This window comes from Episyrphus balteatus, chromosome 4, assembly GCF_945859705.1.
Source record: "Episyrphus balteatus chromosome 4, idEpiBalt1.1, whole genome shotgun sequence".
NCBI lineage: Eukaryota > Metazoa > Arthropoda > Insecta > Diptera > Syrphidae > Episyrphus > Episyrphus balteatus.
In genome coordinates this window covers 38,504,602-38,517,016 of record NC_079137.1, presented here as the reverse complement: position 1 = coordinate 38,517,016, position 12,415 = coordinate 38,504,602, and the positions used below count along the sequence as shown (strand labels likewise).

At 30.4% G+C, this 12,415-nt stretch overlaps 1 protein-coding gene across 25 annotated transcripts in view; it reads right to left on the bottom strand.

Moving 5' to 3' along the window:
- The window catches only part of LOC129919740 (cell adhesion molecule Dscam2), a 197,598-nt gene that overhangs the window by 33,737 nt on the left and 151,446 nt on the right, over positions 1–12,415 (bottom strand). For 3 of the 25 annotated variants that reach the window (XM_056000746.1, XM_056000738.1, XM_056000747.1), the window contains exon 9: positions 8,592–8,879. The exons of 18 other annotated variants lie outside the window; for them this stretch is intronic. In XM_056000746.1, the coding sequence (XP_055856721.1) occupies positions 8,592–8,879 (288 nt within the window). Of the gene's footprint in view, positions 1–6,455; positions 6,750–8,591; positions 8,880–10,592; positions 10,881–12,415 lie in introns of all 25 variants that reach the window. 4 more of the 25 variants (XM_056000743.1, XM_056000742.1, XM_056000744.1 and 1 more) reach the window with 2 other exon arrangements.

Genomic DNA, 12,415 nt, shown 5'->3' with positions numbered 1-12,415 from the left:
TGCCGAGTACTTGTCTGCATTTGCGAGGTGGCACCCGACATTTTTTAGATAGAAGGGAGTCTTAGCTAAACGTGATGTATTTTATAGTCTTTAACTCGATCAAATATTATACACTTTGCCCAAAAAACAAGTGATTTTTGGGTTTTTTAGCATTTGAGTAGGGTTGCCGAGTACTTGTCTACATTTGCGGGATGGCACCCGACATTTTTTAGATAGAAGAGAGTCTAAGCTAAACATAATGTATTTTACAGCCTTTAACTCGATCAAATATTATACACTTTGCCCAAAAAACAAGTGATTTTTGGGTTTTTTAGCATTTGAGTAGGGTTGCCGAGTACTTGTCTACATTTGCGGGGTGGCACCCGACATTTTTTAGATAGAAGAGAGTCTAAGCTATACAGGATGTATTTTATAGCCTTTAACTCTAGCCAATATTATACACTTTGGCCAAAAAACAAGTGATTTTTGGGTTTTTTAGCATTTGAGTAGGGTTGCCGAGTACTTGTCTACATTTGCGGGGTGGCACCCGACATTTTTTAGATAGAAGAGAGTCTTAGCTAAACATGATGTATTTTACAGCCTTTAACTCGGTCAAATATTATACACTTTGGCCAAAAAACAAGTGATTTTTGGGTTTTTTAGCATTTGAGTAGGGTTGCCGAGTACTTGTCTGCATTTGCGAGGTGGCACCCGACATTTTTTAGATAGAAGGGAGTATTATCTAAAATATGGCGTATAGTTTAGCTTTCTAGTGCATAAAAAGTTATACTGTTTTCTGCAAAGAAGATTTTTGTCAGTGTTGTATTCATTTGAATGGGGTTGCCACATTTGTAGGGTTACGTTCTTTATATTATTTTATTATTTTTTTTTAATATTTTGACTTTCGTTTGGCATTTAAAAAAAAACTTTTATCTGGCCAAATAACAAAGATATGAATGTATTAGTTATGTGACAATTTTTCCTTTCAAATAGGGTTGCCACATGGAAGTTCCCATTTTAGAAGTGGCAACCCTATTTTTTTATTTTCAGTATCAATTTATCTTTCATTTGACACCAATTTTAACCTCTAACCTTATGAGCTAAGTAACTCGACGGTCGCCTCTCCGACTATAAGAAAACAGGTTGTGTGCTTTAGATAAAAAAAATATTATTTTAAAATTAATTTTTTGTGAACGTTCTTGTTAAAAAAATTTATAAGATAATAATACCATCGTATAGTAAATATTTAAGTTTAATGTAAAGACGTTATTTATGTCTTTACGTTTAGCAGAAAAAAAGGGAAAATTCATATTTTACAAAAAAAAAAAACGAAATAAATACTTTTTTTCCTATATTATTTTGTCAAATATTTTATATCAAAAGTTCATAAGAAATTATACCGTCTTAAAGCCTAATATTTTTTCTAAGGAATACTCGTAAAATTTTTCAAGTACGAAAATACTCTTTAAGAAGAACAGTAATGATATTTTAAAATCACTAATTTTTCATGAAAAAAAGCAAAAAAGAAAAATAATCCTCCGTACAATATTTTGTCCTACAAGTTTTTAAATAATTATTTCAGCTACAAAAATTTCAACTAATAATTTTTACCATAATTTAAAAAAAAAAATCCTTGCATTTCCCGTTACTAGAAAATTAATTTTGTTCACCCTTAATTGTATGCCTTAATCATAAATGTGCGACACCTACAAAAAAAAAAAATACGATTTCTTAAAGCCAGCCATGTCGAAATTAAAATTAAAAAATTAAAATTAATTGCTGTCGGCAAGCATTTTGCGGTAATGTTTGACTTTTTGAGTGCTATATTTTTTATCAAAATGCGAAATAAAGTTAAATCAAATTTCTAAGTCCTCTAGGTAAAAAGACATCAAGTGTCTTACAAAAGATAATTCTTTTACCGTTGTCTCTGAATTCTGAGTATAAAAATGATCTATACGCCTATAAATTTCATTTATCCATCTATCAAAAAGATATTAATAATAAAAGATTGAAAAGGTCCAAAAATTTGAGACAGAAAAAACTTTGTTCCCGTTGTTCACTCAAATATCATTTTTTTTTCGTAAGACCTTTAATATCGATATTTGTTGATGCTTTGGAAAATTCTTAAAAACAAAAAAAAAAGCACTGAGAAAAACACTTAAAAATAGGTGTTTTCAAGAAATCATATTTCGAAATCTAGTGCTTTAGAAAAAAATCGGTATTAGACATCAATTGTTTTTTTTATTAACTTTTCATATCATTGTAAGATATTTTCTCTACGCATAATAATCACTTCTTCGAAGGCTTACTTAAGGCGTTTGTTTCAGAAAACCGTTTTGAAACTTTAAAGATTTTTTTCAACACCTTACTATGCCCTTCTCGTAACAAATTTATTTATCAATTAAAAAAAAAATCAACTCTCAACAACTCACCGTTTAGAAAATATTTTTGTTAACCAACTCATTTTACCTCTATTTACCCTATTAATAATGGAATTTTCTCCTTCTTTGTAGTTACGTTTAAGATATAACATATAACCTTTTAAATAAACTATAGTAGAGAGTTTAATTTTAATTTTAAAATGCAAACCATACAACACTGCTAACAACCTCAGTTGGAACGGGAAAAATTTGCCACCTTTTTTCGTGGATGCAGCCGGTTATCATCGATTTATAAGTCGTTGCCACATCAAAATGATAAAAAATATTTTTCCAAGAAAATGAGTTTCTATTTTGTTATTTTGTTCTAAAAAAATACGAGAGAATTTTCCCTTGAATATTTCTGTGGTAATAAGTTAAAAGGGCTTATGTCGACATAAGTGAAAATCGATTTTATTTGCTTAACATGTTCACCTTTTGTTCAGCTTTGTTTTAGTCTGGGTCTCATTTCTCTACGCAAAATATAAACCGTTAAATTTAAAAAAAATCATAGTAGCTTAAGTCTTTTTGGACAAAAACTGCATTTGCATAATAGCTTATGTATATGTTAAAATAAAATCGTCCAAATCTTAAAAAAAATACATTTTTTTAAATCAGCTTAAGTCGTGACATAAGCTTTTATTACAATTTGAATTCAAATATATTCAACGCTTAGGTCAACATAAGCTATTTTAAACATGTGGTCGAGTGAACCATTTGTGTTCTTATGTCGACTTAAGCCATTTTAAAAAATTGCATTTTGAACCAAAACCAATTTTGCAAAACAACTTAAGTAACATAAGCTGTTTTGTTCCTTGAAATGTCCGCCAAATTGTATACTTAAGTCAAAGTAATATATTTTTTCAATTGTAACGGTTGTCCCGAACGTTTTCAAGAAAAAATATAAATATGAAAATTAAGGGTATAACAAGCCTGTATCCTAAAAAAAAAATTATTAGTCTAGCGGCAACAGTTTAAAAGTAATCACAAAAAAGGTACAACAAAATCATGTCCACAAATTTCATTTGCTTATACTGAAAAATGATAAAAATTGACTTAAGCTCTTTTAACTTATTGACACAGTTTAATTTCTTTTTCTTTAATTTGTAACTAAAAAATACACCAATCTTGAGACATTAGAACACAGCTTGGTTTTATTAGAGGTCTAAAATAATAAAACTTTCCAATTCATATACGAGAAAATGTTCATAATACCTAACTGATACAAAATAACCAAAAATACAGGAAAAATGTGACCAAAGTGGCATTTTCGTTTAATTGATTATTTTTAAGGAATGTAATTGTTCGGTTTTTTTTTATTGTATAGCATAAAACTGTATTTACTTCTTTAATTATCCTCCATTTCACATAATTTTACAAGTAGTAAATGAGGAAACTGGCCTAGATAATTTAACAAGTTCGAACCCCAGCTCTTTTGTTTCATAAAATCTATGATGAGACTTGTTTATTTTTTTTTACATATATGGGATAAAATTTTGGGTTTAAATAGGTCTAAATATCGAAACCATATTAATTATTTAGTAAAAAGCACAATGATAAACAAATATTAACAGTCGCAGCTCGCAGATAATATAAATAAAACAAATGAATGTCTTTTTACGATCATTTGTTTGCTATTACTTCTTCAATAATTGTGTAGACTTTCTTACTTGCTATCAAATAATAATAACTATGATTACAACTTAAAACTAGCTAGTAAATAAATTAAATTAAAAAAATTGGACAACATAAAAGGATTATAAAAATTAAAAAAAACAGAGCTGAAGCAAAATAAAAAAACAAGCATGCACTCGAAGTGAAAATTGATAGAAAAATATTTCAAATTCTTTTCAATCAATTCTCAATTTTTATTCTTCGATCAGAACTAAGTCATAAATGAAAGTGAAGGATGATTGAAGGCAATAGAGGATGGATAAGGAAGTTGGAAGCTTTGACATAGGATGAGAGCTGAGAAGGATGTGGAAGGATTACTGTGTTTTTTTTTTTTTTTTTTTGGGAGTATTTTGCTGTTTGGTTTTTTTTATATTTTGCGAATATTGTCTTGTGAATATTTATGATTTATTTGAATGCACGACACAATCAATATACATTTATATTGTGTGTGTTTGATAAACACAGTTTTTAATTTTTTTTTGTTAAATTTTTATATATGCGCACAAATTGCAAATTAAATTATAACAAAGCAGAAAATGCTGTTTTTAGTGTTTGGTGGTATGTGAATTATTTATTTGCCAATTAGTGCAAAGATGTGTGCATTTTATTTTTTTTTTGTTGTTTCTTTTGTTTATGGTGGAATGAAAGAGGTGTTTTGATGATGAGAGAGTGTGGAGTGCTAATTTTTATTTTGTCTAAGGTTATTTGTATGGGAGTTCCGCTGTTTCGCCATTTTCACACATTTATTTCTTAAGAATCGAAAATAATTAAAAATAAAATCTCAAATTTTGTTCAATCACTTTAGTTTGGTTAAGGTTTTTTGATTTGATGATAATGCCATAGCAGATGATTGTCTTTTTTATTATATTCATTACGAATAGTCATCAGTTTTAAAACAACGAAAAAAAAAAACAAGGAAATCATATAAACAAAAAATTCTTATATTTATATTTATGTACAATGTTAGGATTCACTGCATTTTGTGAATGTTGAATGCTGCATAAGTGAGTAGAGCTGCCTCATTAGCATACAAAATTAAGCAATTTAAACTGAAAAAAAATCCCCGCTGAATTATAATTTATCATTATTTATTAACTCAGCAAACAAAGAATAGTATCGAATATGAACAAAAAAAAACTATTTTTTACCTTTAAATGGATCAGAATATTAGAAATTAGGAATTCAGCAAAAGTTCTAAGCAGATCGAAAGAAATATACATATAAATAAAAAAAGGAATAGCTGATTTATTTGAATCAAGAATCAAGTACCCTTCACAGTGAGAATAGCTGTTTGACTTGCATTTCCAGCAGCATTTGTTGCTATACACATATATTTCCCAGCATGAATTGATGCAACTTGCTGAATTATCAACAAACTTGTCTGACGACCAACACTCATCAGTGTTGCCATCGATGATGTTATAATTTTTCCATTTAAATACCACTCGAAGGTTAATGGTAAATCGCCTTTGCTTACAATGCAAGTCAATTGTACGTAATCACCTTCGTTACTTACATCAGCAGATAGTGAAAGTGGAGCCAAGGTGGGAATTTCTTTAAACAAACAAAAAAACCGAGGAAAAAAAACTTTTTTATGAATAAACTAAAATTTATTTATATAAATCATAAAGTCTGTTAAGAAATTGTTATTTTTTTAGCAGAAAAATGTCTTAAAATCTTAATTTACTTTGCGCTTACAAAATAAATTTTAGAAACAATAGTGCTGAATAAGGTTTTTCTACTAAAAAAAAACAACTTTTCAAACAGAATTTTGTTCCTATTCTACAAAGATTAAATAGAAAAGATATGATTTTCAAACAAGCCCACCCTTCACTTTCAAGGCAGCAGTCTTTCGGCTTTCTCCGGCAGAATTCTTTGCTACACATGTATAATTCCCCGAATCACTAATTGTAGTTTGCCTAATCGACAACATCAGTGTATACTCATCGATTTTATGATAAATCGATCGAAGTAATGGTTGATTGTCTTTAAGCCAATATAAATCGATTGGCAAATCACCGGATGTAACCATACACATTACCCTCACCGATTGGCCGCCATTGACACCATTTGCATTGAAGTGAAATTGATCAATTTGTGGTAATTCTTTTTATACATGGGACAGCACAAACAAAAATAATAAAGAAAAAATGTTATAAGCCAAACGTATTATTGTTGTTAATAGAGTGATTTGATACAAGTTGTAATCGTGATGTGTTAGGTTTTAAGGTAGTAAGGTACGAGTTCCCAATGCACCAGCAATATTTAAAAAAATAAATCAGGGAATTTTAGAATTACTCTTAATTAAAATCTAAACAAAAGCAACTTAATTTTGAATACAATTTTGTTTTTTTTTTTTATTTTTATTTCTATATTCGAACCAACCCTTGACAGAAAGTGTTGTTGAGACTTCAGCTTCACCGGCACTATTTGCCCCCACACAAGTATAATTTCCCGCATGATGTCCATGAACACTTTCGATATTCAGCGAGCTGCTCCGTTTACCATGCATTAAAATTTGAATGCCATTTACATTTTGGGCCAGTTGATCGTTGTAATACCAAGTTATATTGTATGGAAAATCACCATGAACTACGGCACAGGTCAATTGAAAATAATCCCCAACAAAGAGTGGCTCATCGGCGGCATTAGTTGGTAGGGGAGCAAGTTTAGGTGGAACTATAGATGAGCATTCAAATAAGGATGGGAAAATAGAGGATTATAGAGGAGAATATTAAAAAAAAAAATGCAAAATGAAAAAAGTAATGAAAATTTTAAACTTAAAACTAAAAAAAAATAATATAAACTGGGGCTTTCATGTCCACGCTACCATTAACCACAAGTTGAGCTGCATAGCTTGAAATGCCAGCGGCATTTTTTCCATAACACGTATAATTGCCAGCATGTGATCCTTGTACGGATTCAATTGTAAGCACACTGCTTCGGGAACCCATTTTAGCAATTGTTATACCCATTGCTTCGGAATTACTTTCTGTTAATCTGATGTCATTGTAGAACCAATAGATCATTAAAGGATGATCACCATGAATTATCGAACATTGTAGAGTAAAATAGTCACCGGGGAAAAATGCATCAGCACCGGGAGAGAATGGTGCAATTTTTGGTAAAACTAGAAATTTTTGAGCACAGTTTTGTCAGCAACGATTGTATGTATAACAAATTTATTTGTAGTTTGTAGAATATATTTTTTATGTTTATTGTCAGTTTAATAAATCTTCGCTGAATATGGAAAAAAGAACCAGTGAAAAATATCTGAAAAAGGGAGCAGATGTTGTAAGCACGCTGTAAAATAAGTCGTGTTAATTATCGTCTTATTAAACTTTTTTATCTAAAACATTGGGGCCCCTAAACTAGCTGAATATAAACGATATACGAAATTTAATAGAGCAATCGTCGAAGGTAAACGCATTTTATAAGATATTGTAAGCACATTTATTTTGTAGCTTACAAATGCTTAATATATTTCAACAAACATCATTTCAAATTTGTTGCCCATTAGCTCCGCTGAATATGAAAAATTAGAACAAAATTACAACAAAAAAAGACTGAAGAAGCGAAAAATGTGTATGTTCTTATCATTTCAGGAGTACCATTGTGTAAAATTTACTTTTGCAAACTCTGCTTAATATGAACAATCAGTAAAAATTATCAAGTATCTATGTTGAACAACATATTAAAAAGCATGTTGTATTTTTTATTCTTTTCCGCCAAATGTTGTCTATTACCTGCTAAAATTTTGTAAGCACATACATTTTGTAGCTTACAAGACCTTTTTTTCTATTTAAGGAAGCATTTAACACCCTTATACTGCTGAATATAAGCATTTAAGCTTTTTTTTAAGCAAAACTTATACTCGTCCAAAATAAATAAATTCGTTGTCTGTAAAAGCCATTGATGTTTTGAAACTGTAAAATTGTATGTTGTTTTAAATCCGCTGAATAAGTGAAAATTATTAAAAATTTATAAGCCCATTGAAAAAAACTTAGAATGGCCTTACGGTCTTTCAAGTCCTTGAAACATTAAAAAAATTTTTAAGTTTTGTGATTTCGAACATAAACATTCCGCTGAATTAAATTAAATTTCCAAGGTTTCTTGAGAAGAATTTTTAATTTTTTTCTAATATGAGAAGAAAAAGTTGATGACTAAAATACCCATGGAATTTTTTAAGCGCGTATATATTTTTGCATCATTGGAACTGCTATTTATAAAAAACGTATTTAGAACTGTCCGAGATATAATGTGTCAAGTGTTTTGTGCAATTTTGTTGATGTTATTGTGCATTTTCATGCGATTCGCCTGCTAAGCTTTTTTTGCTTGCTTTTGCTTTTTTCATGCATTTAATGATTTCAATACTCACAAGCCACTAATTTTAACTTTCATCTCAGGAAGAAGAAAAATAGTTTTTTTTTTGTTTGGAAAAAGAAAAAAAAAGAAAATTAGTAAGCAAACTACTTTAGCATTAGTCAAGCAATCTAACTAACAAACTACTGCTTCTCTAACCATAAACGCTTAATTCAGTTGTAAATGTTTGTTTTCCAGCGCGATTTTTTGCATGGCAAGTGAAATTTCCCGCATGATGATCATCTACCGAATCGATTGTCAGCAAACTACTCCTTTGTCCAGCTTTTATCGTTGTTATACCTAAATTCTCACTAACTTGCTGATCGTTTAAAGTCCATCGAATAAGAAGAGGTAAATCACCGTCCGGAACAGAGCATTGTAGTGTTAAATATTGACCAGTTTGAGCTGGTCCTTTTTCAAATGCAAATGGGATTATTCGAGGTAGGACTGGATGTGAACAAAAGAACCAAAAAAAAAAAAACAAGAAAAGCAAACAAAAAAAGACATCAATAAAAAGGAAGTAACAAAAACTTATTATAACCTATAACTTTCAATTGTGTTGTGTAACTAGCTTTGCCAGCTTTATTTGAACCCTGACAAGTATAATTGCCAGCTTGTCGATCGGTTACGCTTTCAATTGTAAGCACACTACTACGTCTTCCAAGTTTGGAAACAACAATATCCATATCTTCAGATGAAACAACTGGTTGCATATTAAATGTCCAAAGGATATTCAGCGGCAAATCACCTTCAGTGATTGTACACTGATAGGTTATATACTGTCCAAGATGGACTTGTTGATTGCCAGACGAAAATGGTGAAATTTGTGGCGGAACTGCGGATATGGGAGGTGTGTGTGAAAAAAAAAGAAAGAATCAAACAACAATAAAACAAACTCTATCTAAACAAAATTTTAGTCAATATTCAAAACAAATAACCATTGACAATTAATTCAGCAGTGTATTGGCTGAATTCAGCTTGATTTTTGGCTTTGCATGTATAATTGCCAGCATTATTTCCATTAACCGAATCAATTGTAAGCACGCTGACTTTCTTGCCAATTTTCGATGTTGTTATCCCAGAATACGTATTCAGCGGATAATCGTTAAATAACCACATAATATCAACGGGAAGATCTCCCTTTGAAATTGTACATTGAACTGTAACAGAGTCTCCAAAATTGGCTGGTTCATCTCCGAAGAAGAATGGTGTGATTTTGGGAGGAACTGGAGGGAATTATTAAGAATAAAAATATAACTTGAATTGAAATGATAAAAATAAAAGTTTTAAGTATTTAACCAGAGAAAATACCATTAACAATTAAGACAGCTGTATGTGAAGCAACACCAGCTGAATTGCGTGCTCGACACGTATAATTCCCCACGTGTCCGGCATTTACTGAATCAATAGTCAGTACACTTGCACGTTTTCCACTTTTGAGAATTGTTACTCCAGCATGAAATGAACTCATGGTTGCATTATTCAGCAGCCATTCAATATCGATTGGCATATCACCCGATGAAATGATACAATTAACAGAAACCGTATCTTCAAAGCTAGCTGGTTCATCGCCAAAATCGAATGCTGCTACTTTTGGTGGAGCTGAATTGAATGTGAGCAAACATTTTTTTGAAAAAAAAAAAAAAATAATAATAAAATAAACGTAGATAACATAATAATCAGCTTTGTGTAAAATGTGCTGAATAGCCTAGATCGTTGCTTACAATTGTAGCAAACGATTAAAAGTTTGTGTGGTACTACACAAAAAATTCAAACTAAAAGATCGGAACAGTTTTTCAAGGACAAGAACCTGCAATTAAATTTCTATTACAAGTTGTAAACTAGCCCCTTCCTTTTATTCTGAAACTTATCTTAAAAATACGAAAGCTGAAAACGTAAGCACTGACATACAAAATAACTTACATTTTTACAAGTATAACAATTTAAGTTTTACATAAGCAAAAGCGTCACAATTTAACTGTCCAGAGCGCAGTTTTAAGCGAAAAAGCATTTTTATAAGCAATATCATGCAGCTTTTCAGGAATTTTATGATATTAATTTATGTATCGGATCGATGAAAAAAAATAAATAAATAAGTAAATCAAATCGAAATCAAGATTAAAACAATTTTGTATTTTTTAATTGGTCTCAATTTAATACCATTAATTAACAATTGAGCTGTATAGTTAACAGATGCAGCATGGTTTTTAGCTTTGCACGTATAATTTCCAACGTGTTCAGCATGCACAGAATCAATCATTAGCACGCTCAAACGTTTTCCCATTTTCGAAGTAGATACACCAGAATATGAATTTATTGGATAATCATTGAAAAGCCATTCAATGTCAAGTGGTAGATCACCACTGGTTACAAGGCAGTTTACAGAAACGGAATCTCCAAAATTTGCAGTCTCATCGCCAAAATCGAAATGAGTTATTTTTGGCGAAACTGTAAGAAGGTATTGGATATTATGGGCAATGTGTCAAACAGAAAGAAAAAAATATATATTTCGTTACAGTATTAAGTCAAAATAAATGTTATGAAATGAAAAAACATGTGCTGAATAACATATGAAATCAATTCAGCGCATATTTTACATACGCTATGAACTGACTCAATAGTTTTTAATTAAGGTTTTCATATGAATGGAAATAAAAAAGTTCGGACTCTAAATACATATTTAACGTTCAATAATTCCTTCAATAGTATAAATATGAAAAAAAACCTATTCTTAATGAAAGCATCTTAGCTGAATAGTGAAATGATCAATTCAGCGGAACTTTTATTAGGTCAAGTGTTTTCATCATTAAGGAAATTTAAAATAAAAGGTCAAATAAGGACTGTGCGAAAGATCAAAATAAGAATCTGAAAAAAAAAATAATACTCGAGAAAAGCTTATCAAACCATTAACAATAAGTTGTGCCGACTGCATTGCTGAATCAGCCAAATTCTTAGCTTTGCATGTATAATTTCCAACATGTCGTGCATGAACATTATCGATTGTTAAAATACTAGTACGTTTGCCTCCTTTGACAACAGTAACACCCGAATATGAGTTGATAGGGTAATCATTAAAAAGCCATTCAATATCAATTGGTTGGTCTCCAGACGATATTAAACAAGTTACCGAAACTGAATCTTCAAAATTTGCAGGCTCATCTCCGAATGTAAAAGGTACAATATTTGGTGGTACTGAGTAGAATAAATATATGTTTGTTATAGTTCTCAGACAATTAATTTTACTATAATTAAGACAAAATTCCCCGATTTATAATAAATTTATGATTCCCACATTGAAAAAATGCGACTTTAAAAAGATGTAACTTCCAATGCTAGATGTCTTTATAAAAAGGAATTATTTCTTAGGAAGGGAAGAACATAAAAAATTAACTAAAATAACTGTTAAAATGAAAGCTAAAGGTATTTATTAAGTATTTATTAACCATTGACTATCAATTCAGCTGAATATTCACTAGCTGCTGCTTTATTTTTTGCTTTGCATGTATAGTTTCCCGCGTGGCCTGCATGAACTGAATCAATAGTTAACAAACTTGTACGTTTTCCACCACGCATTACAGATATTCCAGCAAATATATTTACAGGCTGACCATTAAATAACCATTCAAGATCTATAGGCAAATCTCCAGATGAAATTAAGCAATTAACTGATACAGAATCTTCAAAATTCACGGGCTCATCTCCAAAATTGAATGGGGTTAGATGTGGTGGTGCTGAATGAAATAAGAGGGGCGTTTTGAATCAAAAATCAGGAAATAACAACAATAATAAAAAGTGCTGAATATAAATATGAATCCAAATTGAATTCAGCAACGTGATTGAATCCACAAATGGACACAATTTTACTAAAACTAACCAAAACTTAACCAAGTAAAGTAAAATTGTTAAATGTTTTTGGGTAATATTTATTTGTAATGTGGGTTTTGTTTTTTGTAAGCGGACTCCAGGGATTAACGAAATTAATA